This window comes from Pectinophora gossypiella, chromosome 14 (assembly GCF_024362695.1).
Source record: "Pectinophora gossypiella chromosome 14, ilPecGoss1.1, whole genome shotgun sequence".
Lineage (NCBI taxonomy): Eukaryota > Metazoa > Arthropoda > Insecta > Lepidoptera > Gelechiidae > Pectinophora > Pectinophora gossypiella.
In genome coordinates this window covers 5,426,421-5,454,375 of record NC_065417.1, presented here as the reverse complement: position 1 = coordinate 5,454,375, position 27,955 = coordinate 5,426,421, and the positions used below count along the sequence as shown (strand labels likewise).

The following is a 27,955-nucleotide window of genomic DNA, read 5'->3' as shown; positions in this document are numbered from 1 at the left end:
AGTTTATAAATAAAAGTGTGTTGTTGTTTAAATTCGCCTTATATAAGACAGGAAAAGATCTGAGGACCATACAGCCTTGACTTTAGTAATTTAATATTCGAAAATCACGATCAAAATAGGCCTAGTGTATTTTGATTGTAAATAAAAGTGCGCAAGATAGCGCCCTCTATGAGCCGTGTTCAAAATAGTTTCTATTCGTAGGTTTCTATGGAAAATAATACTTCATAAATAAATAAATAAGATCTCATTTGCCGCAAATTATTAAAATTGGAATTGTCAAAAGGGCGATCACTAAAGAGAAAAATGGAAAGCCATTTGACAAAGTTCACAAACTGAAATTTGTTGTTTAAAATATGTCACACACGAAGAATACCCACAAATTATCTGATAAAAGCAGGACAGACTTACAGGCCACCAGCAAAAATGACGACGAAGGTAAACCACTCAGTTACAACGCCAGCCATTGTCGAAAATTCACTGTCAAAGTAACAGACGATCTTTGTTCGTAGGGGAAGTGATTAGTTGTGACGCCTCGGAGAGCCGAACATACGCAGGTAATGGCTCTACATGCTTTATTTACTACATTTTTATGCGAAAAATACACTCTGATTCAAAATTCGCACAAAATAACACGTGACTTCAAGTTACTAACGGCCAATCTCCTAACCTCTACGGGTCTGTTCGGACGGACAATAGTCAAGCGTTTGAGCGTTTCGAGTTATACTATGTTACATAGAAATATCGGATCCTTGGAGGAGGCCTATGCCCAGCAGTAGGCGTCGTACGGCTGATGATGACATAGAAATATCGCACATCGCAGGCAATGACGTAATACATAGAATGCGGATCGCTCGATCGGGTGAACATTTTCTGTTTGAACAAGCCCTACGTAGGAAGATCGTTCAATACGATACTAATATATCGGTCTAAAGTACGTATTTTTCAGTGACTGTCTCAAAGAAACCCTCAGCTTCGAGCGAGGAAGAGGCTGCCCTGTGTTCCGGGCAGAAGTCCTTCATCAGCATACACTCAACCGACCAACTTTGTCAAGTGCAAGACGTAGCGAACCCCGCCGCTCTCGAGGAGTGCAACGTGGAAGTCCTCAGCCTGAACGAGGTCTTCCCGTCCACTTCCGAGGAGAGCCTCTCAAACGAGGATGAGTCCCCTTTGCAAAAGAAACAAAAAAATCTCAATAAAAACAAAATAATGCCGAAAACTCCAGTAGAAAGCGCGGGCAAATCCGCGTATGTCCCCACAAATAGCAAATCGTCGACCAATTCTGGGCGACTGAAGGAGCCCGTCGATCAACCGTCGGTGTACTCCGACTTCGACATACCGAAGAGTACTCTCTACGTAATAGGCAGTAACCCTGGAGAACCGAAGATGTCTTACCAAGATCCACCGAAGAAAATATCCAAAACGGTAAGTATTTTTGTTATGATCGATGCAAATTAACAGAGAACGTTTGTTATTTGCGTAAGTCTACGTATTTTGTCTGTTTAATTTTTATTCTACTCTACATATCTATAATGTTTAATAAATTATAATCTAACTACAAAAAGAGCATCATTTACAAGCACATTCTTCTAAATTCAAATTATTCAAAAACGTCTGTCCTTGAATTAGATGCACACTGGTGCCGATTCCTGCAGGCAAACAAATTTATTTTAACTAAGATTACGGTTTATAATTTTATGATTAGTTATGTACCTACCACGGAGCAATACGAAATTACTGGAATGGCGTGTACGATCAGTCTTAACATAAGCATATACTTGCCCATAAGTGCTAATACCCGTATGCCCATCTTAGTGTACCTACTGACTAAACTAATTGCCTACCCCTAGTGCCCTGCGTGTCAGCACGTTTAATGAACTATTACCAACTCAGTGGCGGATTTACCAGTAGGCTGAGTAGGCTGAAGCCTAGGGCGGCAGATTTTAGGGGGCGGCAAATTTGGGCCAAAAATTTTTTTGTCTTACAGAAATAAAAAAATAAATATTATATACACAAAGAAACAAGTGACAAGAATTTTAACATTTTAGTAATGCACAGTATACTGAACATTCTTACGTCTGTACGGGCTTCAACCGAATATATTTTGCTAACTTTACGCCGTGCTTTTGGTAGCGCTGCGCACACGATTATAATTAGTGTGTCAGTGTGAAACGGCCTCTCAACATAAAGGATACGTACTAGCCACGAGCGCTAATAGACAAATTAACCTACTTAAACGAATCTTTGAGTTAACGATCAACTCCTACAACTGCAACTGAAGGTGGAGTGATGAAGCCGGAACCCAGCTTTGGCCCTTACATCGTTTGGTCCTTCGAGCTACTAGTGAAGTGTGGTGTTAGTGACTGTGATAGTGAATCGGTGCTTTTGGCCTCCCACAAGCGGGTCTCACCAACTGCATTGAGAAAACGCACATATCACTGTGTAACTACCACGTACTTCTTCCAGCAACGCTTTACCAACTGACGCCACGATGGAAACTAACATAGATCTAACTAGAAAATCACCTCGAACTACGCCAAGGATCCTGTTCAACGGAAGAATTTGGGTTATCGATAAAAAACGTCTAGAGGATTTGGAGGCTGAGTTTACACCAAACTGCGAATAGTTTTTAACGCCTCTATGAAAACGGACAGTAACTACAGCCTCATCGATCTCATGGAGACAGGACCCAACTTGCAATAGGATATCTGCTCTCTCATTATCAAGTGGAGGAGCTATAAATACGCTCTCGCTGCCGATATTGAGACGATGTTTCGCGTCATATTTTTACACGAAGATCAAAGACCTCTGCAAAAGATCATCTGGCAGTCATCTCCCAACAATATACTACAGAAGATGGAGTTGTGTACGGTAACGTACCGATGAAAGCAGCCCCGGTTCTTGTTATGCGCACACTAAAGTAACTGGCAAATGACGAAGGATACGAGTTTCCTATGGCAGATAAAGCATTACGTCACCAATTCTATATGGATGACGTCATTACAAAAACAACTTTTCGAACTGTTACGCAAGGGTGCATTTACGCTGAGAAAATGGGCAACTAACGATACAGATGTCCTTCAGGATCTCCCCGAAGAGCAGAAAGTAAATAAAATGTCTTGAGGTTCAAACAGGATACACCAACAAAAATGCTTGGACTTGGCATCATGCGACCAGTTTTGGTCACAGAACGGGAAAATAACTAAACGGATGTTATTATTGGACATAAGCAAGCTATACAACCTCCTCGGGTGGCTTGCTCCGATAATAGTCAGTGGTAATATATTATTCCAAAACTTGTGGAATAATGAACTTACTTACCTGGGATGTACCTATACCAGATGAAATGGCGAAAGAATGGAAAAAATCCAGTCAGATTTAGAAATTTTATCCGAAATAGCAATACCCAGGTGGATAAATAGTGACAGTAAGCACATTGAACTGGTTGGATTTTGTGCGAAAAGGCCTACGCCTGCGTGATTTACATCAAAACAACTAACGAGCACGGTGAATGCGCCACAACACTAAACTGAACAAGAAACCTTCCCTGCCGAGACTGGAAGTATTTGGAGCGCTTTTACTGGCGCGGCTTATGGAGAAGGTCACGCTTGCACTGTCGCGAGTATGCACTTACCATTCACTGCTGGATGGACTCCTGGGTCGTGTTGGCGTGGCTGAAGGAGGCAATAAGAACTGGGAAAAATATGTCTCTAATCGAACGGCAATCATTAACTCGATTATACCCACCACACAATGGAAGTACGTCAAATTAATTCTAATAATCCTGTCGACTGTGCTAGTAGAGCATTACTGTCGTCTCAGCTTATAAACTTCGATTTGTGGTGGCACGGACCTAGCTGGCTGAAAACGGGACATAAGGATGTCCGCCTTAGATGTCTAAGGTTCATCTTGCACATCAAGTGGCAGGATCGAGTTCCAAACACAGAAGTTTTGCGTCGTGCTGGTCTATCCGGAATACAAGAGCTCATCAAAAAGCACCAACTGAGCTGATGCGGTCACGTCTTGCGAATGGATGACAGCAGATCACCGCGTCTCTGATGAGCGCTGCAGATAGCGCCATACTTGTTGCCTAGTTTTGGGCCGATGCAATTTAGTTTGCCATCGACACGATAAGAAGAGAAGACCGCGTCAAATACGGAAGACTCGACCTAAACCCTCCTATAATTACATACTCAAAATTATTCGTCAGGCCAGCTTCAAGTCGAGGTTCGGTTTCGCCAGCCACATCAGAGCCCACCACAACAACGACTCAGGATAGTTATTTAGGAGTCGCCGTCGCCGGATACGGTTTGGACGACAAGATGATGATAATTATTAGTACATGCTGCTGTTTTTAGCTGAACAGTATATACACTTTACTAAATAGTCGGCTGTAAAAATAATCTAGAAACTGACACAACTATCCCCTAGTTCACAATCATACTAATAACGGGAAAAAGCCGATGTAATGAGGACGATAGAACACAAATCATAAAGTTGCAATTTCATTAACAGAATAAATGTAATTAATATGATTGTAAACTAGCGTATCGAATTTCAGAGGTCAGTAGGGGCGGCAAAAACTGAATAGCCTACTGGCGGCAAATTTGTAAATCCGCCACTGTACCAACTCCTCTAACTGCCTCTGTGGTTCAGTCGTTAAGCGTTGAGCTCACAATCCGGATATCCCGGATTCAAATCCCGATGGGGACAAAAATTACTTATTTTTTGCTGGCTGATCACCCGATTGTCCGAAAGTAAAATGATCCGAGCTATTGAAGGCACTACTCCATAACAACATAAGCTCACAACTTTATCCCAATTGGTGTAGTCAGACGTACATCCATCGCAAGATGAACTAAGTAGATACCCGCACCTCACCGAGCTTTCTATTAGACCAACGTGATAGGTTTAACAGGAAGCCGTATCTCAGTTTTTAATGGTCGAGCCAACTGTGTTAGTGAAAACTGCACTTAATAACTCATTGGTCCTGATTGATAAGCAAACCGGTGTACCACAGTATTGTATACTTATTCCGATGCACGTAGATGAAGAAGTTCCTGCGCAATATCGACAAGCACAAGAACGAGCAGAACGGCAAGAGCGGTGAGAAGGCGTTGAGTAAGCTGACCACGATGCGAGGCATCCTGAAGGACGGCCGCTGCGGGCCCGAGTGCACCGGCGACTCCTCCGTGCAGGGAAACGAAGAGTTCAACCCACGTGAGTGACATGGGTTACATAAAAAAAGTACTTAGATAATAAGTATAATACTAGATCAATGGCATCAGGCAAACCGGTTGTTCCGAGAGTGTACAATTATTATGGGGACCCTAAGTAAGCGCATTCCTTATCTCATCAACAGTTTGCCTGAGATCATTAAAAATGAGCCAATGTTTTTAAAAAATAATTTAAAAAATATACTTACTTATCTATTTCTTAATTTTTGTTAAATAACCATGTCTTAGTGAGACTCTGCAAAGACCACGGAATTATACTGACAGACTGACACACCACTTCCACTTTCGCTTCTTCCACTCTCATCAGACTCCATACGTGCTCGCCAGTTTAAAGTACTCCCGAACTGATTTCCGTCCGTAGGTACCTACTTCCTTGAGTTTAATACTTATTTACCAGGTAACTAGCTAACTTAATAACAGGCATAAAATAAAGAATAGTAGTAGGTATAGAACGATAACTCTCCGCCCCGCTCACCAATACGTATCGGGCGCCGACCTCACCCCCTCTATGGGTTTTACTTTGGTCTTAAGTGGCCGTAAACCGCCGAGGAGTAAAGGGGAGAGCGCGCTGACTGTGTCTCGCTCGCACTTAGGCGTTAGGCGGCACACGGAAAGAATAAAACTTTTGTATGGGATGTCCGGTGTGTGCTATGAGTCTAGTTGCCAATCTGTTTTTAACCACGAAACCGTTAACCGTTAATGAATATTTTCTCCGCAATATTTCTTCATTTTTTTTAAATAACTAGGAGTACACTTAATCCAGCTCCTATTCCACTCCCACAGAAGACCTGACGCTGCCGTTTCCGATGGACTTTGGTCCGCAGACGAACTACTCCAAACAAAACCCAGACAAGAACGTGACGTTCAACACACAGGTCGTCATTATCCACTTCAACGGCGACCTCTGCGTCGGACAGAGCGTAGAGACACTCAGCAAGGAAAAGGACCAGCAGGCCAGGAACTCCGAACTACGGAAAACCTTCCTCACCAAATACAACGAGTTTTGGCCCACTCAAAAGTAATATTAAGTCTAGATATAATCTCGACCTTAGTGATAAACGTGCTATTCTCACGACTTCGACTTCTCCTCGGCGAAAACAATTTCCACGTCTTTTTTTATTTAATTTATTATAGCTATTTTTGTACGATGTTAAATTATGAGAGTCACGTTTTGTCTAGCGTTTATTTATTTTAAAGCTGACGGGTTTGGATAAGATTGTATTTCATGATGTATATTTTTCAAATTCAATATGGTAAATTGGAATAAATTTCTCTTACATACGACGGGTCTTCTATTTATATCCGTTTTTGTCTTATCTGCATCTAAATGGTGTGCCGTCATCTTATATCACACTAAGGTTAGCCTTAGGACTACTGCTTCGCGAGCATTTCACAGTTTTCACACTTTAGTTAACCCGCGGTGTCTGCATGGTTACGCTATCGCGCCACTAGCGATAAAAACCGCAGGTTTCGGCGCGTATGACGTTTTTCTAACCCGCTGTAATGCGATAACTGATCAAAAAAGGCAATTATGGGTAGAAATAATCAAAATTAAGTAGTAACAAAAATATTTAATATCACAGCCATATGGTTACAACTAATTGGTCTTTGCTTTAGAACTTATTTTCCATATAACGAGTTCTTTGACTCTATCATAAGTGAAATACTTTGGAAAATCTATAGGCATTTGTTCAACTGTCCAAATAGAGTTGATATTTTCACTTTTAACTTTATCTAGTAATGTAAGGAATGTTTCATAACAGGGTGCAACGTTGTCTAAATGTTCTATAGTGAACACGTATCGTTTTTCAAGGACTACATACAATGTTTTAGGCGGTTTAGTGTTGAGCATCTTCTGAATAGTTGATATGAATGCTGCTGTAACGTCGTCATCGTAGATAACTGAAAAGATGAAATTGATTTTGAGCATTTCACATACATTACATTGCATAGATATAGTACGGTCGGTGAAGTACGTTATGTACGATTCTGACGCCTCGATTACTCTAGCGACCAATCAGCTCGCGACAAGAAACAATTCAGAACCCCAGTACCGTCCCCGCCATCCAGCTTGGTCGACGATTTCCCTCATTCGGCGCCTACCCGCTATCTACCGTATTAGGGACAATTAATTCTTTCAAATCCCTCAGATGACGCCCTGAGCTGAGGTTCGCGCCCAACTGGGCACCCTCAGGCCTGTTATCTCAGCGCTCTCCATTTGTCCGGAAATCTACAATAAGTGAAGTCAAAAAAAAGGTCCGGTCAGGATAGCTGTAGTTTCATCGTCCTATCCTCTATTGGGCTGAGCAGAGCCAAAAGTTTCAGAAGACATGTTGCCTCTAGAGATATTGGTATCCTAACGCCGTTATATAGTAGCATCGTTATATCTGCAGTTACTAACAGGTTACCAACTAATCGCACGCAACACAGATCTATACCTCTGGATCGGTCATTGCTATACACATGCGTAAACGCCTTGTGAGATAGTCAAAGACTAATAATATTTTCTTCTTGACGTAGTTTTTATTTTTACTACTCGTCCGAACAAATGCGGAGCGCTGAAGGTTCTCACCTAGATTAACCTAAAGGTGCTGATAGACTTGAGCATTCACTTGTGTTTTTATATTTTTTGATCTGAACAATGTCGATCAGAACAGCCGAGCCAAGCATAAAGCAAATATATAATTACCATCAGCAGCAATAATAATATTAGTTTCCTCAACCTCCTTTGTAAGTTGTCTACTCCAAGTGGCTGTAAAGTCTAGCGGCATCACTTTCAACTCAGACTTCACGTATTTAGAGTTGTATTTTGCGTTTAACTTTATAAGATCCAATATGCCTCCTACATCCATATCTGCAATGAGAAACACGTTTTTGGGTTTTTCTGCAGAGTTGCTAATCATAAGGAATTAACTTAGACATTTAGTTTTAAATCTTACTTAGTACATCACAACTTGCGCGCGCAAACCTCATAATTTAGAAACACGAAAATTACCGGAAAGGAAGTTTTCGTCACACTTAATACTTAAGCTCTAAGATGGATAGTGAATGGATATGATAAATTGATGACCCATATTAAGGATGACAGGTTGGAGTCGATCGGCCATGACATCATCACGGGATGACACCATCATCATCGGGAGTCATCCCGTGATCATGGCACTTGCAACAGTGTCGAAATATCGGGAGTCTCATATCCCCATTTAAACGCGGTAAAACCCGTTATTAAGTGCTTTAATTATGATAATAACCGCGTAAACTTAAAACAATGTATAAAGTCCATTACCTATGTTGCAGGACACTTCATAATCCCTTATTGCGGTAGGTTAGGTATTAAGATATGCTATGCTAAGAGCATTCTAATTTATTTCTTTATACCCAGTCCATCAGACATACCAAAACTTGAACATTTCGCTAAAATAATACAATGACATAACAATGTATTACACATTCACCGACAGTTGCTCTCACAACTTTCAAAAGCTTCAGCATTCAAAAGTGAAAGTCTACGTACCCGTACAGACAACTTTCTTAGCGAACATAGCCGCGACGAAACTGGTCAAGCCAGTGCCTGCTCCCAGCTCCATCACAGTCTTCCCTTGAAGCTCCCCTTTCAGACCCCGGTGGATGAGTAGGTCAGCTAACAGGAACGCGCCGCGCCATACTTGAAGACCTACTAATGCTATCTTGGTTTTCGAGCTGTGTTCTGCAGAGTATAAAGATTTTCTTGTCAGACTATTCCAGCAGGGCTGACATGCGCAACGTGATAAAATTATCGATCGATTCAATAAATTTTGTTTCGAAATCGATAAGTTTGTTTTTTTTTTCCTAACTAGGCACGCAGCCACGTGATTTTGTTCGTATTTTGACAGAACAACGTGACTTATTTGGGTTCACATACATAATTATATCGTCAGAATCGATAAAATGACCGTGACAAAATTTTATCACGTTGTGCATGTTAGCCCTATAGATGTGTTATATCTGTCTAGTTGCTAGGTCTGCACAGGTCACTCTATCGCGCAACGCGATTTTGAGCAATAGAAGCAGCAAATATTGTCTACATAGACAAAAGTTGTAAAAGTTGGTCGAAGCGCGGGGTATACTTCGCACTGCGCGCGGTGAATTGAATTATACGTATTGCACACAGCACACTTTTGTTTCCTTTTTTTTTACAAAAAAACTTTTTCACATATAAATAAATATTTCTACTACAATAAACTGTAACAGGCTAGTGAATGGTGCTATTATATAGATTTTAGTTCCCGATTGGGGTGCGGGCGTAGTATATTTTAATATCATTGGGTGCCAAGTGGATAAAAATCTTTTGGCATGAATACTGAAATCGATTGAGTCTGTAGGAATAATAAATACTACGAAACAAAGTTCGCCTAACAACTTTTCAGCTATTTTGAAAGGAGACTAAGCAGAGTCAATGTAGACCCTAAAGTTTGTGTAACACATTCAACTTTTCAAGTGTAGTGACTAAACTACTTACCAATTTTAATAAGTTCCTTCTGAGGTCTATCCATATCCAAGTCATCATCTTTATCAAACTTTATTTTATTCTGGCTATTCGGAAGAAGAAATGGAAATTCTGATATCACATCTGAAATTAATTGTAACACATAGTTACTAAAAGTTATGAATTACATGTTATGCTGCTACATAAACTCACACTCTTGGTATTAATTCTAGATCATCATGATCTGTTTTAGTATTTTTATGTGCTTGATGAAATGGTGGCTCAAGCAATAGGTACCTAACTAGGTACCTAAAGTAACTACTTTTTTAAATATTATATTCCCAAATAGCAAAGATTTTAAAAAAAGATTACTAACTTCCATTTATTTTTGGAGTGGTTTTAGTTCTATAGTCAAATTCTTCATAAATCTCAGATGTAACAGTTAGTTCTGGCATCTAAAATAAAAGAAAAAATAATTAGTGCGAAAAGTACTTATTAAAAAGTTGTATTTTCTGTTTAAATAATTCAACATGATTTAGTTCACAACTATTGATGTAATATTGCAAAGCCCTGTAACAGTACTTTACAGTAGTAAAACTAAAATTAACTTCATTCAACCTTCACACAGACTGTGAACTATGCCAAATATTGGATATATGTTAATGATGTATTGCACTATATACATTTTACTTACCTTGGTATTTTCCTACTGTAACTTTGCTTTCTGCAGCTTATAGAATTTAAAACGTGTCACTAGTCCAGTTATAAGCAGGAAAATGAAAAATTTGCCTACAACAGAATTGGATAGGGTCCAATTTTTATAACTTCTAATATATAAATAAATCTCTTTAGTCTGTGCATGTCAGTGCCAGTAATTACTAATTTAGAAGTGTTATAAAGCGACTGTGTCGTGTCGAGGTACGTGATATTTTGAATTATTTTAGTATCATAAAGCTATTTTTTGCAGTGTTAAGATAACAGAATTATATGAATACTATCTTCGACTTATGGAAATAGGCGATATAAGAAACATATTCTTTACCCCTTAACTACATTTCGTCAGGGAGAAGAAAAATAGTAAAAATAAGGGACAACAACAAATATTTGGTAATTGTGATCTGAGACTTATCATTTTACTCGAGACTACGAATGTTTCACAGAAATTATAGTCAGCTGGATTGTCCAATTGTGTCATTCATTCAACAACTTGCTAATCATAAGTTCATTTGGTTATTGAGTAAAAACAAATAAGATAAACACTCACGAATAGAAATATAACTGAAAAGTAACTTGTGATAATGAATAAAACCTACCTCCATTTTCTGTGGAGACTAACTAAGCACTCCTATATATTCAGTTATTCCATTATGTATGTTAGAATAAGAGATTTTAAGCATTTGTTCGAGGTTTTTGATTTTTTAATAACGCAGTTCAAAATCTTTCCAACTTCTGTGTTGACAGTAAACAGCTGATTGATTTGTGACGTTCGGATATTTTTTATAGTTACCTACTGCAATATTTTTTTATATTCTTTTTGCTGTGATTTGGTCGGATAGACAGTTTCCACTACTGAGAATAAAACAGACAAATAAGGAATTTTAGAGTGTTTTTGTGAAGACAAGATAAGCCTTTAAAATTCAATAAATTGTAAGTGAGATACGTGTGTATCTGAATTTGAAACGCATTGCTCATTGTGTTTCTGTTTACAAAGTTACTTTGATAACAATTCGTATTTTATTCGTGTAAATATATATAAAATAATATATATTCATCTACAAATTTATAACAATTTGAGTAATTTTTACCTAAAATAATTTGACTAAATTTTGATTTATACAGATGGAAAATATATTGTTTTGCTACCATTGTAAAGCGTGAAGCATAATTTGTAAACATACATTAAAAAAAATAAGTTCGACCAATCACGGCCAAACACACGTTCGACGCTGCCACGTCAAGTGAGACGGTGTGTGCGTGAATGAAGTGGCGTTTTTCGGCATTTCATAGGGCTTCGTCTTCCGAGTAGGCCTTTTTGCTTCAAGACACCGGCTTAGTTCAAGATGCGTGTTTTATTATTTGTAGCGATAGCCCTTGTGGGCTCCGCGCTCGGAGACGATGTGCCTGTAGAGGAGAACGTTCTTGTTCTCAGCAAAGCCAATTTTGACAGTGTTATTTCATCGACGGACTACGTTTTAGTGGAATTCTGTAAGTTTGCTACTTATTTGTTAATTGCGCTTATTAATAATTTGCGCTTTAGTAAATATATATTGGTTGATTCATGTCAGTTCTTGTAAAAGGGCATTGACACGTCAGTGTATCGCCGGCATACTTTGCGGCGCAGTCACGTTTCCTGCGCCGGGGAACCGGCTAGATTGTTGTACCGTTTGTCTAATAGGCGAGTAGTAGTCATATGTGCATGTATTTCATTGACATTTTCAAGGAGATAAGTTGTTCCTTTGTGTAGATGCGCCATGGTGTGGACACTGCAAATCGCTCGCGCCCGAGTACGCGAAGGCGGCCACGAAGTTGGCTGAGGAAGACTCTCCTATCAAGCTAGCTAAGGTAGACGCCACCCAGGAACAGGAGCTCGCTGAGAACTATGGAGTCAGAGGATACCCCACCCTTAAATTCTTCAAGAATGGCAGTCCTATTGACTACTCAGGTAATTACACTCTTATTAATTCACACAAAGTGACCTTTTTAAGTCATTTGTTAAGTTAATGGTGACACCACAGGGTGATACTGATATGAAAGAAAGAACAATTCCCTATTAAAATCTTATCACCTGCTGATTAGTAACAGTTGATTTGAATCTGAGTACCTATTTGGTAACTGATAATTGCACTGTTTTATAAACTTTGTTCATGCCATATTAGTGGTTTCAGAAATATAGTTTTAATAATCATGCAAAATTGATTATACCTATAATCACATTGTTATAAAGTACTTGTTTAATAATGTTCACATTAACATTTTTGACTATTAGTGGGCCACAAGTTTCTGTACATCCATTAAATTGATTTTTTTAATGATACATATTGTTACTTACTACAAGTTTTTATAATAAACTTTGTATTATTATTACTGAAAAAGTGGTGTATTTTTTCAAGGACACAGGTTTTTTCCTTTTCTCCACACCTACCTATATAATTACCATAACTAATCTATTGCAACATATAAAAAAAACTATCTTTCTAACAGGTGGTCGCCAAGCTGATGATATTGTCGCCTGGCTGAAGAAGAAGACCGGCCCCCCAGCTGTCGAGGTTGCCTCGGCTGAACAGGCCAAGGAGCTGATTGCTGCCAACCCAGTCATTGTGTTCGGTTTCTTCTCCGACCAATCCACACCCAAAGCCAAGTCCTTCCTCGGAGTTGCTGGTCTTACCGACGATCAGGTCTTTGCCATTGTCAGCGACGAGAAGGTCATCAAGGAGTTGGAAGCTGATGATGAAGATGTTGTGCTGTTCAAGAATGTGAGTATTTTAAATTTTTTAGTGTAGAATAAACTCCATACACTGATGTTGAAACGGATTGACGTACATTGTCTTCTGTCAAGCTTTATCTCATTTTGTATTCTAATTGAGATTCAATATTGGGAAATCTCTGCTTGGATGGAGGATGGGAAACTGATAAATAATAGACAGATTTTTTTATAGCAAAGGACTCCAATTTAATATAGCCACTGTCACTTTTTTTACCGGGTTCATAAGTTGATAACTGTCAATGACCATTCCACAGTAGTTAATTGGTAAATCATAATGTGCCACTAAGATAAGACCGTTTTAAAACTAACGTACAGTCATGAGCAATATAATGTACCCACTTTAGGACTCTGTCGCACTAACATATTTGACATTTAGTGCGACTTACAGTTCAATTTGTAAAAAAAGTTAACATGACATGGTACCAAAGTGTATACATATTAATGCTCGTGACCGTACTTCCTAAACTCTGATAAGAGTTAGCATTGCCACTGGAATAATAGATAGAGGTTTGTTGCCCTCATTGACAAGATAAAATATTAAATATGTAGCTCTAGTAAAACTGGTTTTGTACTAAATGACCAAAACTTGTTTCCCATTATGAATATTTAGTGATTGGCTCAGACAAAAGCAAGTTTTTTACGTAAGATAGTTACATTGTATCTTTCGAGATTGGTCTGAGAGGATGACACTTGTGCTGTATTTCTATTTAAATTTGTTTTTTTTTTATAAATTAATGGCATAGTGCGTTGGATGTCATATCCCAGTACTTATTATTTTTATTAGCCATAGATTCAGATACAATACTTTTTTGTTTAATTAAATAAAAAGCAAATTCCATTATTCGGCGGTAACATTTAGGTAGGCATCTGTGTGCTCATTGGCAAAGGTTTCCCCCAATCTATTCCACTTCTCTTTGCATGTAGCCATTCTAGTCCAGGTTCTGCCAGCCACTCTGACGATTTCGTCCTCCCAGCATTGGACTGGTCTTCCTCGGTTTCTTTTGCCATCTCCTAGGTACCATGTGCTGACGCATTCGCACCACATCTCAGTTGCAATAATATAATTTATACATACATGCCGTAATTCGTAACACATTATATCACACAATGGTTCACTAGTGGAACAAATATGCGCACACACAATACAATTTAAATATCTGTGTTTAAATAAAATGTTTGCGCAGCCGGGAATTGTATCTTGAACCACAGAGTAGGCGGCGCAGACCACAGTTCACTTTTTACAATCACATATTTTTTGTGTAATTGAAATAAATCATTAACAAGCTTACCAAACTTACACAATTGTGAATGATTTAATTACTTTCTCGTCATACGGTTGTAATCAAAATGTTATGATTACTTATGGATTTTATGGATCGATAAGCCGAATTTATTTCTTTTCGAATTACAACGTGAATTGTTGTCACATTCACAGTTGGACTTTAATTTGTATTGCATTCTTATAAAGCTTATAGAGAGAGCAGCATAATATAGCTGTTCGAAAAAAGTCTAATTCAAAATATCTTTATTCAGTAGGTTGTTACCTACCTAGTTACACTTTCAATCGTAATTTTTTACATAACCATAACAAACTTCCACCTTCCATTTACGGAAGTGCGAAGAAAGGGACAAAAAGTAGCCTATGTCACTCTCCATCCCTTCAACTAAAGTCACGTTAATTCGTCGCACCGTATCGCAGTGAAAGACGGACAAACAGATAGACAGACACATTAAGTAATTATATTAATATTATAAATGGGATGATAGTTAGGTAGTTATATAGAGTAACCAAGTGTATAATGTTACATATTAAACTGTGCGACTGTGAACGGCATTACTAACCGGACGACCTCGGATAAGTTCAATGTCGTATCGTGCACGAGATAAAATAATATTATATAGGTAGCTATAGCTATATATAACGTTAACATCTCGAATTCTATGCGTTATCTCTTATTTATCATTACACGCTATATTCTCCACGTAGCTATACATATATCTAGCTGCGTATCGTTCCACGTGTTGACTTCCTAAGATGTTAGAACCATAACCCCAGAAAATTCGACTGTTTTTTTTTTAAGAACGTCTAGGGCCCTGGGGGGCTACCGGCTAAGACGAAGCCGATTCAGATTGGAGCAAATCGAACATCGATTTGATTCTGTCGTACCGCGTAAGCAGCCAAGATGGCGATCCCCGATTCGTGACGTCACATGAAGTTCGGCAAGCCGATTGAACGAATGATTTCAGTACTTTTGACACTAAATCGCTACCGCGTAAAAAATCGAAGTTCGGCGCCTGAAGCCGATTCCCATTGGAAGTGTCAGTTGAAGCCGGGCACTTTTCAGTAACCGTGATCAATTTTAATTTCTTATTTTCACTGTTTTTCACCAATATTAGGAGCTATTTACGGTGGGCGACAAATTTTAGGAACATCTTAATCAATATAAAATTAATATCGGCGTGGATTTTCGTGTTTAAATACCTAAATACAGTGTCATGGAGATAGTCGTTTTATGGGCTGCTGCGGAAGAAAATGTCTTCAGAATCTTGAGCAAATCGATTGCAGGATACTTCGAGAGAAAAGCCAGTATATACTTCTCACAGGTACATCTATTTATAACATTATTTCTGACAAGTGGCTCAATGTTTACAGAGGAAAAGTTGCTGAACTTACTAGAAGCGATTTTTGATAATTTCATACTTATCTATTTTGTTTTGTTTCAGAGAGTAGCTACATTAATAATTTTAGATTATCAAAAGACGCATTTCGGACTTTGTATCATGACTTAGGACCATATCTAGAGGTCCAATGCTCTACAACTGTGCAATCGACTTTAAGGTAGGTGGTTACTATATTATGTTATATTTTACCTTATATTTTGATAATTAAAGTTATACTACAACATTACATGAATCCAATATAATATCTGTATGTTATATATTACAGTGACAAATGCCCTCAATCAGCCTGCAATCGTGAGATAATATATCAAGTTTCCTCGGACAAAAACTGAGCATGTAGAAGTCTCCAGAGGTTTTAATGACAAATTTGGATTTCTTGGAGTACTTGGATGCATCCACTGCACACACATTGCCATTATCCAACCTCACAAGTGGGAAGAGGCCTTCTGCAATAGCAAGTATTACCATTCATTGCATGTTATGTTGGTAAGAATCATGCCTTTAACTAGCTACATTTGTTTTGATTCTTATGATTGAGTCGCTAAAAATATTTTAATTTTCAGGTTTGTGATGGAGATATGTGCATTACATTTGTGATGCATCCAATGGGAGTGTTAGTGCTAGACTGCTAGCCAAGATAACCATATTTGGAACAGCACTTTGAGAAGGGAAAAGGAACATCTCCTTAATTTAAATATGTTTAAGTTCATTAAGTGGACTTGTGTGGTCCTTGAAATGTAAATTACAAAGTCAGTGTGGTGTAATCAAAAGTGGCAGATTTGTTATTCAATAATACAACATCTAAACAAACCTTTCTTTATTGGCATCCAATAAACTATTTTCATTACGCAGATTTATTTATTTTGTGTTATTACATAATTTGTTTCATTGCACCCCTCTCATTAACCAACCTATCTCTCAAGTAGATACATTTTTCTAATCTTGTGTCCATTGTGCTTAATAAAGTAGTTTATCCATCTATCTTTAACTTGTAATAAATAAATCCATTTATTTTGTATAAATACAAGCTTGCGGGGCCTTATGGGGACTAGACTATTTGTAATGTGTAATAGTATAGTCAAAAAAGCCCTGCGGGTGGATCAAAGAAATGTAATCAATTAGAACATACTACAAATATAATATTGTTCCCAATTCTTACTATAATATGGAAATATAAGTTAATTGCATCGAACATCTTCATCAATACACCTATACAAATCTTTTTATTAGATAGTAGTTGGCAAGGAGTGGGTGTATAAATATACTATACACCTCTGCCTACCCCTTCGGGAATAGAAGCGTGATGCTATATTGTTTTTGTTTCAAAATAGTTCTTGGTAAAATGATATCTAGTTGCTTTGTCTTCAATGTTACCCCTAGACAAACTCACTTAAATAACATGACCAAACTTAAGTATTTAAATTAAATATAGGAGTGGGTGTATACATATACTATACACCTCTGCCTACCCCTTCGGGAATAGAAGCGTGATGCTATATTATTTTTGTTTCAAAATAGTTCTTGGAAAAATGATATCTAGTTGCTTTGTCTTTAATGTACTTTAATGTTACCCCTAGACAAACTCACTTAAATAACATGACCAAACTTAAGTATTTAAATTAAATACAACTTCACTTAAATAACATAAATGGAGTACTTATACTTTAGCTTAAATATTTACATACAAGTTTATTGAATACATATGTTTTTACTTAAGTATTTTAACTTAGTTTCTCTAGTGTCTTCGTTCTTGAGAATCGACATGCTGCTATTCTTTAACCTGTAATAAATAAATCCATTAATTCATATAAAATACATGCGAAATATAAACAGTCACAATATGACAAAGTTTTTATGACGTCTATCGTGTACATTAGTAATAGTCTTTATAGACTAGTTATAATCCTTTAGTTATTACTTTATTTATTTGGGTGATCCCGGCAAGGCAGAAATTTTGTAAAGTGGTCCTTCATGAATTAAAAGTTTAGGAACACTAGCCGACTCTAATGGAATGAAATACAATGTAAAGAAAATATTTTGGAATGTAATAAAGTAGCACATACAAAGGTATAAGGATATTTATTTTTGGCCTTTATTCTTGCTATAGTATGGAGTAAAATATGCTGATCAAGGAGGTAAATTTGGGTATATAACATACATACAATCTTTACGCTACATCCCTGGCGGGGTAGGCAGTTAGGACAGACCACCAAGTGTCGTGATCCTTATAAACTTCTCCTACTTGCTCCAATTCCATACAATTTTTAATAAGTTTGAGTAAATTACCTTATATTGGTCTTCACCTAACTTCCTCCAGCAGCAGCCGAAGCAACTCTGCATATCCGCGGCCTTGCTATTAGCTTCAGCAGCTGTAGCCAGCCAGCTTGTCGACTGCTGAAACAAGTCGCTCCTCCATGTCTAGCCTCCGACTCTCTAGATCTAGTAGGTAGTAAATCGGTGATCTAGAAAAACAAAAAGATACATTTACAAGTTTCCAACAAACTATTTAAGTTGTTGAACAATGAATAGGTTCATTATGTGACTATTCTTTCTTGACTTGTTTCTTACTACTACTAGATTAATAATTTACTTACATTTCTTTCGTTATTGTTGTTATTGTATAAATTCTGAGAAGATAAAACTGTTGCATTCGGCGCGAATTCAAGTATGTCAGCTGATATTTTTTTTTTTTTTTGGTTTTCCCCGAAGGGTAAGGCAAAGGGAACTATGCCCATACAGCCATGTCTGACGTATTTTTTTTCTTGATGATTAATGAAATGATGAAAGGTGATGATGATGAAACCTAAGCCCCCACCCTCGGAGTAGACTCCTACTCCGAACCCCAAACGAATTAACTCAAAAGTCCGCATAAACTTTTGAGTTATGAAGCGGCTTCCTGACACGAAGCGAAAATAGGCAGATACACTTTGTTTATTGAATACTCCAATATAATAACACTCGCGAATGTCTTCCGACTAACTTAATGCGATCATTAACCACAAAACACCACTTCGTATTAATTATTTAGATTATTCAATGAAGAAAGCAACTGTCCCGTTCCCGCCTCCCGCCAAAAAGCCTGTCAGCTGATATAACATAACGTCATTTTTCTTTTTTTTTTCCGTTTCATTACTTCAGTTGCAAAAGAAAAATCCGTCGTTGCATTTTCCTTTTGTTTTAAACATTTGTAAGACTTTACAAAGTGATTAAGTAAAAATATTATCAATTAATAAAAATAACATACAAAATTAGTCTGTATTTTTTAATTTCATAATGATATAAAATATTAAATGTTTACCAAATGTCTCAACGAAACGCAAGACCAAAAGTCATTCGTTCAATCATGCACCCCTCTATTATGTCTATTATTATCTATGGATTGGGCTTTTTGGCGGGAGGCGGGAACGGGACAGTTGCTTTCTTCATTGAATAATCTAAATAATTAATACGAAGTGGTGTTTTGTGGTTAATGATCGCATTAAGTTATTAGATAGTAGTGTCTCAACTCAGAATACACTGGTGATGCAAGCTATGCCATATTCGAATAAAAAAAAAAAAATGTGTTATTGTAGCTCTTATTTATCATATACCCTCAAAATGCTTTTGTACGTATACTTAGTTTTTAAATTCTCAAGTAAGTGAATTTATATTCTTATTGAGAATAAAGATTTCTTTAAACCTAAACCTATTAAGTTAGTCGGAAGACATTCGCGAGTGTTATTATATTGGAGTATTCAATAAACAAAGTGTATCTGCCTATTTTCGCTTCGTGTCAGGAAGCCGCTTCATAACTCAAAAGTTTATGCGGACTTTTGAGTTAATTCGTTTGGGGTTCGGAGTAGGAGTCTACTCCGAGGGTGGGGGCTTAGGTTTCATCATCATCACCTTTCATCATTTCATTAATCATCAAGAAAAAAAATACGTCAGACATGGCTGTATGGGCATAGTTCCCTTTGCCTTACCCTTCGGGGAAAACCAAACCAAAAAAAAAATATCTATGGATTGATTTTCATCCAGATTGCAATGAACATCGGAAATTACCCGGTACCAAACGCCGAACTTCGATTTATCTGAATCGTTTTCAAGTCGCCGAAGTTCGGCGAATTAGCCGGTAGGCCCCCTGTGCCGAAGATTTTCTTACAGCTGCTTTCCCCCGGCTATACAGGTCTTGAGAAGCTGCTTTAGTTTTAGGCGGATGGGATGTTTGTTATGTAAAAATGACGATTCAAAGTGTAACTAGGTATGTTACCTACTGAATAAAGATATTTTTGAATTTGAATTTGCTCCAAGTTACGGACATACGGAACATCCTTCGATACGATAAGAGTATAAATGCGACTTGCATAACAATTACGATGATCTATTGAAACGTATGTCTCACTTGGTTTAGTTATAAGTACAAAACCAGCTTGCTCGCTAGACTTATGACGTCATTCACTAATTAAACATAATGAGAAAAACAACTTATTCACCGTGTATCAAATAGTTGTAGTCGGATGAGACGTTCGTTATGTAAAAATTGACGATTCAAAGTGTAACTATGTTACCTACTGAATAAAGATATTTTTGAATTTGAATATTTAATATAGAACGCATTTGAATCGCGATTTATCCTGTGCAAGTGCATATGTCCATTATATCCAGAGATGACTATATTAACCAATTTAAACTGTTGTTACACTAAGGGACCCTAAATAGGTCATCTTCAGCCGCCTCTGCATTCTATCGATTCTCTACTTGAATATTTATTTTAAGAACTGTTTACAAATTATATTTAGAAGTATTGTTGCAGAACTAAACAAATAACATATAACCAGAATATAATGTTGCATATCAGTAAAAGTTCCCTATGAATACGATCTTACTTTGAAAATCAAATGTCGTTTTTTTCCTAATTAGGTGTCTGACCTCTTTGAATGTGTTTCACGTTTTACATTCTGTACCGTCGGTGAAAAGTAATACAACTCGAGTTGTATCACTTTTGAGTTATTAGCACACACTTCATGTTCAAAAAATTCTCTTTCTTTCTGTCTAATTCTCGTAACTGTAGCTATTATAAATACGGAGATAATTTTTGTGTCTAGTGATATAAGTACTGTTTGTGAAGGATTCATGCTGTTATAACACGTGTAACATAATTCATCTTAACTTGCATTAAAGTGAAATGAAGATTTTCACTAAATATTTTGGTGTAAGTAAATGCAACTCAACATATATTAAAATACACGCAATCCTTGAATTCTCACAGTCCGTGTTTAATGATATAATTTTAGTTGTAACATCAAACACCAAATTTATTTTTTCGTGAAAAGTAATATAAATTAATATATATCAAAATATTTCAGAAAATACGATCTTAGATATCAATAACGTGTCGTGTATAATGATACATACAAGTTCGATTCCATGCGCCACCAGTGTGTATCCTAGGGTGACCTCCGCATAAACCTGTCTATGGGAAGACATTTTGTCTAGAACCACAGCAAACCATATCTGATCCGCATTGCGAATGGGTATAGGTTAAGTTAGTACTTCAGACCAAACCGTGTTTTTTCTCTTTCTGCTATAACCACCTTGTAGTACTTAATTACAGCACCTCAATAAGTTGTGGGTCCTGATCATGGCGTCGTTATCACCATGGCAGGGTTAGTCAAGAGGTATTTGAGATTTGTCATAACTGTCGTTAGTCTCCTTCCCTTAGCTCGAAGCATAGCTGTTTTACATAGTTTTCTTGATTACATGCAGGTTAAGCGGTGGCAGATTGAACGCTGCCTTCATTGCTAAGGAGGTTGTAGACGTGAAATAATGGCTCCAAATATTATCGAGCTCCAATTAACATGCAAGCCATTCAATACACGCTGGTTAGATCTTTTATGCAAGCGCCGGTAGTGGTATTTTTGAACCTACACAGCCGTAGATGACAGCTTGGCATCGGCAGCATCGGGATCTGCCACATCTTCTCAAGAGAAGATTACCAGTTTCTCAAACACGTTGAATGGTGTAAATTTGTCGAGCTTCCTCATTTTTATAAAGGGAATAACTGCTCTGAACTCTTGAGCACCACAAGTAATATTTGTTTTCTGTATTTTGATTACATAAGAGAGAATTACGCACAGGACTGTGAAAAATGGAAAGAGGAAGGGGAGGCCTTTGCCCAGCAGTGGGATCTTGTAGGATAGATTAGATTAGAATAAATAATTGGCAACACTACGGGCACAACCCCTTAATTAAACCAGGTCACAAAGTTTGTAAAAATCCCAGGAGGTATTTGAGCTTCTGAAAGGAGTTAGTTGGCTTACATAGTCAATAAAAGCACGCATAATGGACCACTTGTGTTTATGCGGAAAATTGAGCCCATTAAAATAACATTACATATGGGACATTCGAGTATTCATTGAGTCAAGTCAGGGGCCTATGGCGGCTCAGTTATAACCCTGACACCAGGGTTGATGGGGTTGGTAATTCACCTCACAATCCACACGATAGAAGAAGAAGAAGATGGGACATTTGCCCATACATGTTGTGCCGACCCCACCTAGAGTGAGATAAGGGCAGGAGGATGATGATAATATAGTGGGAAGTTTGCCCACTTCACAATAGTGGTCCATACGCGAGGATACGCGGAAAGTCCCCCACGTGTGCTTACGTGTAGAGTTTTGCGGAAACGAGCTCATTTAGCTTAACCATAACAGACCATGGTCCATGGTGGTCATGGTCATGGTCTGAGGATAGCCCTGTGTAACCTATAGGTTTGGAGGTGAACCAATGATCTTCATTTTCACTACCTATTCTCATCATCAACATTGATTCGACTCCGTTTATCGTTCTGTCAATGTTGCGGGCTACCATTAGACCGGGAATTTTGATAATTCGAAATATCGAATTTTACTTTACTTTAGGGGATTTTGATTGTGGAATGAGTTGTGATCTTTTAAATAGTTTCAGCAAGAAAGAAGTAACACTTACCGGTTTGTGTGATTTTGGTTTAAAAGTACGTAGGTACATCACTTTTATCTCCAGGCCATACTGCCAGGCTAGCCCGAAACATTCCTAATGACTAGTCTTAATATGATTCCTCTTACCTTCATTTGTTAGGGGTGGAAATATTATCATAATTGAATTTGTAAGATTTTGACTGCAAAAATGAACCAAAAGTGGTTTTGATTAGGGGCGTAGTGTAGTGGACAAAATGTGTTTGTAGTGGGCAGCAGTGGTGGTTTTGACCGGTTATTTATGAGTTTTGAGAGTAAAATCATAACAAAAATATCTTATTATCGTCACCTTACACTATATATACGTGTACCATCTTTATATGTATTTATTATTAGAAATTCGTAAAAACATGTATCATTTTACACAATAAAACCGAAAAAATAAGTCATGTTAAACCACTTGACACAAATTCGTTATAGTTTATCGTTTGTGTCAATTGATATAAGTTACGTTTCTTTACTTTTTAAAGAAAATAAATATAATTTTGCCTTTCTACAACATTATGAAATAAACTTTCTTCCAAGACATTTTGTTTTTTGTAGAATAAGACTGTAAAATTAATAATTGAAATATGATATATCAACGATGACTTTTTTATAGTTATGTGTGTAAAAAGGTATAAGTAGACTTGTATCAATTTACACAATATAAAAGTTGGTGTCAACTGATACATGTAATTTATTTTGATCCTCTACCATTTCTGTTTAGGTTCTAAATATAACTAAATATTAGAAAAGAAACCTTCCATCATCACCTATCGACACATCTAACTTCTGTTCCATTATTCCTTATAAGTCGCGAGCTAGAATATTTTTAACTTTAAACTCGATTTTCTCAAAACTTGAATTTTGGACTTGTATTACTTTTCACCGACGGTACAGAATTTTGAGGGCATTGCCCCTTGTTAAATTACTTGGATTATTATCGAGTAACCAGACAATATACATGACAATACATATTATACGTATCTATACTAGGTACGTAACTTAGATAAAAATATTTAAATTAATAATAAATAATTATGAATAATAATGTATCCAGCCATCGTGGGTCTACTGGTTAGAGCGCTAGGTTCACGATCTGGAGGTCCGGGTTCGATCACGATGGGGACATTATCGAAATCATATTGTGCGTCTTTTGTTTGATAAGGACATTGCAGGCTTGAATCACCTGATTGTCCGAAAAAGTAAGATGATTCCGTGCTTCGGAGGGCACGTTAAGTTGTTGGTCCCGCCTATTAGCCGTAAAATACCTCCACAACCCGCAGTCGAGCAGCGTCGTGGAGTATGCTCCATATCCCTTCCAGTTGATTGAAGGGAGAGCTGTGCCCAGCAGTGGGAAGTATATAGCTTGTTTATTGTTTCATCATCATCAATTTAAGAGCCACGCTCTTGTTGGTGCAGCATTTTCCATGCTACTTGTTAGGGAAAAATAGGACAGTGGTTTCCCTCTTGCCTCCTGTTTATTGTTTACGTTAATAATATATAATTTCTGCTTTCTGGTCCTATCTGCATAAAGGCTAGGTAATAAAGTTCTTTTTACATACCTTTTGCGCGTTTTTCCCACTTTGGGGATATTTTCGTGACGACGCGTCCCTAGTTGTGTTGTAAAGAAAATTGCGCCAAAAGTAATATTAATTTAATTTAACATTTTGAATTTCGAATCAAATTCAAAAATAACCTCGATTCTTTATTCAACAGTTCGAGGACCCCCGCGTCAAGTACACCGGCGAGACGTTCGACGAGGACTCTGTCAAGAAGTGGGTGTTCGTCAACAGCATGCCCTACATCGTCGAGTTCTCGCACGAGACCGCCTCCAAGATCTTCGGCGGACAGATCAAGTACCACCTCCTGCTCTTCCTGTCCAAGGTAAGCGAACTGAAAAGTACACGTGTAAAATAGGCTACTTGACGACCTAGCCATATGAGATACTTTTTTCTTTGTAGTTTGTATAGAAATACTCTCCTGTGACATCATCAAAAGGCGGTTGTATCATTCATAAATAAAATTCGAAAATAAGTCACAAAAATAGAATGATTTTTGATCATGATAGACTGGCTTCTATTTCTCGATTATCATTTTATAGTTTAACTTATTCATTTATTTTAAAATTAAAAGTTTTCAATCATCCGTCCCTTTCCTTTTTGGCGGATAAGAAAATGACGGGTATAACTTAAAATTAGGTGTCTGCAAGAATCGGGAATTTCTGTCGCAAAACTTAAAATAATTCATATCGATAAAGTTCCTTATTTATTTCCGTTATCAAATAGGGTTATTATTAGGGTTAGTTGTTACTGAACTACTCTATAAAAGACTTAAGAATAATGATAAAATTCGGGAATTAAACTGCCTTCGAAACGGAGGTTAATCAACTCGAATTCAAAAGTAATCATGCCGGCAATGAATCGAGTCGTAAACCTCACATAAACACCCGTGCATTATCGCGTTAATGCCGCGTAAAAATTGCGTTTTCACATAGTAACCACATGCATACCAAATAACCGACGGTCATACAATCCAATCTCTACTATCTGCAGCGGTGAAAGTTCACATCTACGTACATGCAAAGGTCAATGGGTGCGTCTGCGAAAGTATCTAACTGGCCTGTTACAGGCTGCTAGCCAACTGTCAGCGACGAGCGATTAGCGATTTCACGGAATACAATAAAAAATATTGAAAGCCCTAACGCGCATTTTGTATGAAAACCGCTGTCGCCGATTCAACCCCGCTCTCTTTTACTACTACTCCTGCAAACAGATAACTACGATAGCTCTACTGCTTCTCAAATTCCATACCCACTTTACCGGCAATGCATATTTTATGTGGTACGCTGCAATTTTGTCATTAATTTTCGTGAGATACTGCATACAAAAGTTTTTTTTTTATAAATAGTCGATCATACTAAGGTTTTTAGCTTTCCTGTGATAAGGAGGGATCTCCTTGCATCATAGTCGATATTTGATTGTTTGCCCTGTAGGTTATAATGCACAAGACGACCGTAATCATTTTGTTTGACACAACACTTTCGCATAGTGACAACGTACCCATCGTTTAATCGCTCGTTGTGGGCCATGTTCTATACAGAGTTGTTTTACTGCTATCGAAATGATTCGTGCAAAAAGTTCGCCATTTTTTTTCATCGACTTATGAGTTATTAAGGTCACCGTTTGATCGATATTCTACCGTTACACGGATATGATCGAACATTTGACTATGTACAGTTAATAGTTCTTCTTCTGTCGTGTGGACTGTGAGGGGGGGTTGCCAAACTCAGCAGCCCTGATGTCTGATGATAATGTTATTATTGAGCAATTTATCAAAATCAAATCAAATATAGTTTATTTCACAGAACTTAAATTTCAACAATCAGACATAACACATGAATACATACTTTATTTATATGACAGAGATACTATTATTGAGCCGCCTAAAGCCATGGCATGCGTTAATACGTTAGTTTCCAATTAGTAAAATCAGTTACTTTTTACTGAACGTCAAAACACTAAATTACTACGGAATTTGTATGAAAAAGCAACCTATGACGTCATAGAAAAACGTGACAAAATGTCGCACTTATTATTACATTTTTCTTCATTAAAATTCATAAATATGTTAAATAGAAAAAAGAAAATGTTTTTTGTCATCTTTAGATCTGTCTTTATTTAGTAATCAGAATTTCATAATTTATCTTTGACGTAGGAAACTACCCATTTGTTACCGTGTTACTTTTATGTGGAGTTTAAAATGAAAAGATAAAGAATAAATTTAAAAAGCCATTCGTTCGTATTTCAGTCCAGTCTCCTTTAGCAAGAAAATGAACATTGTTTTGTCTTGAGTTGAGAGATAAGTAAGAGTAGGCGTCTACCTACAGTTCAATTTGTCAATTCACCAGTCTATTGTTTTCATTCGCTTAGCTGTATTTCCCAGCAACTTTGCACTTATTAACAATTCTAGGAACAGTAAACGCGAAGTAAGTGCTAATAATACAACGGTAACTATAACTATTTACTTTAGTCGTCATCTAGCGCAAAAAATAGTTGATCGACCGAAAGCGATCGTTCGTTCACCTTTGTGTAACTTCCTAACTTCCTTATGTCTCCTCTCGTTAAAACTTTATGTATGAATGGGTAGTGGGTCGAGCTATTTTTGTATTTTTGACTTTATATTTATATAAAAATGTAAAGTAACATAAATAACCCCACCATTTTGTTATCAATACTATCCTAAGATATCAATGTTTCCACTCTATTTTAAAATACACTAATTTAACATTGATAGCGAACGAAATCAGTGTTATCAATAGATAAGTATTGAATAACATCGAAAAGGTTTACTTTGTAAAGTCATAAATAATGGTTTGTTTTCAAACTCATAAAATACCAATTCCATTGAATACGACACTTTTCACGTCACCTTTATTAAGTAGGTACTTACCTATACCTATCGTCGGAGCGCTCGAGCGATAAGAAACGCCATAGAGTAACAATCATAGTAGTAGGTAACACGACACTCTTTATCATAATTTATTGTGTGCGACAAATGGATTTACTGTCACTATTATTGTATTTTTACAATGTTTTTGAAAATGTCAAGGTCGAATTTAATTATCGCTACTGTAACCAGTGTAATAAGAAAATGTCAGACAGACCATTTTACAGACGTATTTTTTAATCGATCGTTTCCGATTCGCGTGCGAAAGTATATACCTATTTCACGTATGAAAACTTGATACGGGATGATACGGATTACAAGATAATACGGGTACATATTTTCGCACGTGAGTTAAGGACGAACGATTGAAAAATACCCTCGTGCACGATTCGAATATCGAACAGCGTTCATTTCATTCATTTGTTTGAATTTGAATTTACGAATGCGTTTGATAGTCGAAGCGAGATCTGAATGTCGGATGAAAAACCTGATCGATCTCATTTCTATGAAATTTTCGCGGCATGCAACCCACTTCTTTTGCCTCAGACCATGCATGGAATACCTATAGACCATCTGTGATACGCTATGTAGCGCTAAATGAATATTTACTTATGTATTATGAACCGATGGAATCTATAGGCCTTAGTAATCTGTCTGAGTGTGTGTG

The 27,955-nt window shown here is 37.3% G+C and overlaps 4 protein-coding genes and 1 long non-coding RNA gene across 7 annotated transcripts in view; 3 read left to right on the top strand and 2 right to left on the bottom strand.

The window, feature by feature from the left end:
* Nucleotides 1-27,955, bottom strand: part of LOC126372483 (TOM1-like protein 2) — a 73,073-nt gene that overhangs the window by 8,709 nt on the left and 36,409 nt on the right. The window lies entirely within an intron of this gene.
* Nucleotides 424-6,405, top strand: LOC126372651 (uncharacterized). Its single transcript, XM_050018500.1, has 4 exons — nucleotides 424-485; nucleotides 933-1,422; nucleotides 5,046-5,217; nucleotides 6,018-6,405. Exons 1-4 carry the CDS (start codon nucleotides 424-426, stop codon nucleotides 6,254-6,256), a joined length of 963 nt encoding a protein of 320 aa, XP_049874457.1. The 3' UTR covers nucleotides 6,257-6,405.
* On the bottom strand, nucleotides 6,791-11,245 carry LOC126372539 (methyltransferase-like protein 22). Of its 2 annotated transcripts, XM_050018358.1 has the most exons (7): nucleotides 11,013-11,242; nucleotides 10,394-10,488; nucleotides 10,076-10,154; nucleotides 9,733-9,843; nucleotides 8,749-8,940; nucleotides 7,924-8,088; nucleotides 6,791-7,136 (listed from the first exon to the last, which is right to left on the bottom strand). In XM_050018358.1, the coding sequence occupies exons 3-7, from the start codon at nucleotides 10,152-10,154 to the stop codon at nucleotides 6,832-6,834; spliced, it is 852 nt and encodes a 283-aa protein (XP_049874315.1). In that variant the 5' UTR covers nucleotides 10,394-10,488; nucleotides 11,013-11,242; the 3' UTR covers nucleotides 6,791-6,831. The 2 variants fall into 2 exon arrangements, with proteins under 2 accessions (XP_049874315.1, XP_049874314.1); XM_050018357.1 differs by lacking the exon at nucleotides 10,394-10,488 and having other exon boundaries at nucleotides 11,013-11,245.
* LOC126372488 (protein disulfide-isomerase) overlaps nucleotides 11,635-27,955 on the top strand; it is a 35,291-nt gene continuing 18,970 nt past the window's right edge. Inside the window, exons 1-4 of the mRNA XM_050018285.1 lie at nucleotides 11,635-11,904; nucleotides 12,164-12,361; nucleotides 12,901-13,172; nucleotides 24,559-24,726. Coding sequence (XP_049874242.1) covers nucleotides 11,760-11,904; nucleotides 12,164-12,361; nucleotides 12,901-13,172; nucleotides 24,559-24,726 — 783 coding nt within the window. The 5' untranslated portion in view covers nucleotides 11,635-11,759. The remainder of the gene's footprint in view (nucleotides 11,905-12,163; nucleotides 12,362-12,900; nucleotides 13,173-24,558; nucleotides 24,727-27,955) is intronic.
* LOC126372593 (uncharacterized) lies at nucleotides 15,125-16,712 on the top strand. Of its 2 annotated transcripts, XR_007567184.1 has the most exons (4): nucleotides 15,125-15,787; nucleotides 15,908-16,022; nucleotides 16,131-16,351; nucleotides 16,429-16,712. It is a non-coding gene; the product is annotated as an uncharacterized LOC126372593 (long non-coding RNA). The 2 variants fall into 2 exon arrangements; XR_007567183.1 differs by having other exon boundaries at nucleotides 16,131-16,712.

Bases quoted from the DNA above. Each gene is read 5' to 3' on its own strand.
- LOC126372539 (XM_050018357.1), bottom strand. The intron at 9,844-10,075 runs GTTAGTAATCTT...AATTAATTTCAG, and splicing joins CACTCCAAAAATAAATGGAA to ATGTGATATCAGAATTTCCA. The intron at 7,137-7,923 runs GTAATTATATAT...TCATCTTTTCAG, and splicing joins TATTATTATTGCTGCTGATG to TTATCTACGATGACGACGTT.
- LOC126372651 (XM_050018500.1), top strand. From the start codon at position 424: ATGACGACGAAGGTAAACCACTCAGTTACAACGCCAGCCATTGTCGAA. The intron at 486-932 runs GTAACAGACGAT...ATCGGTCTAAAG, and splicing joins GTCGAAAATTCACTGTCAAA to TACGTATTTTTCAGTGACTG. The intron at 5,218-6,017 runs GTGAGTGACATG...CCACTCCCACAG, and splicing joins AAACGAAGAGTTCAACCCAC to AAGACCTGACGCTGCCGTTT.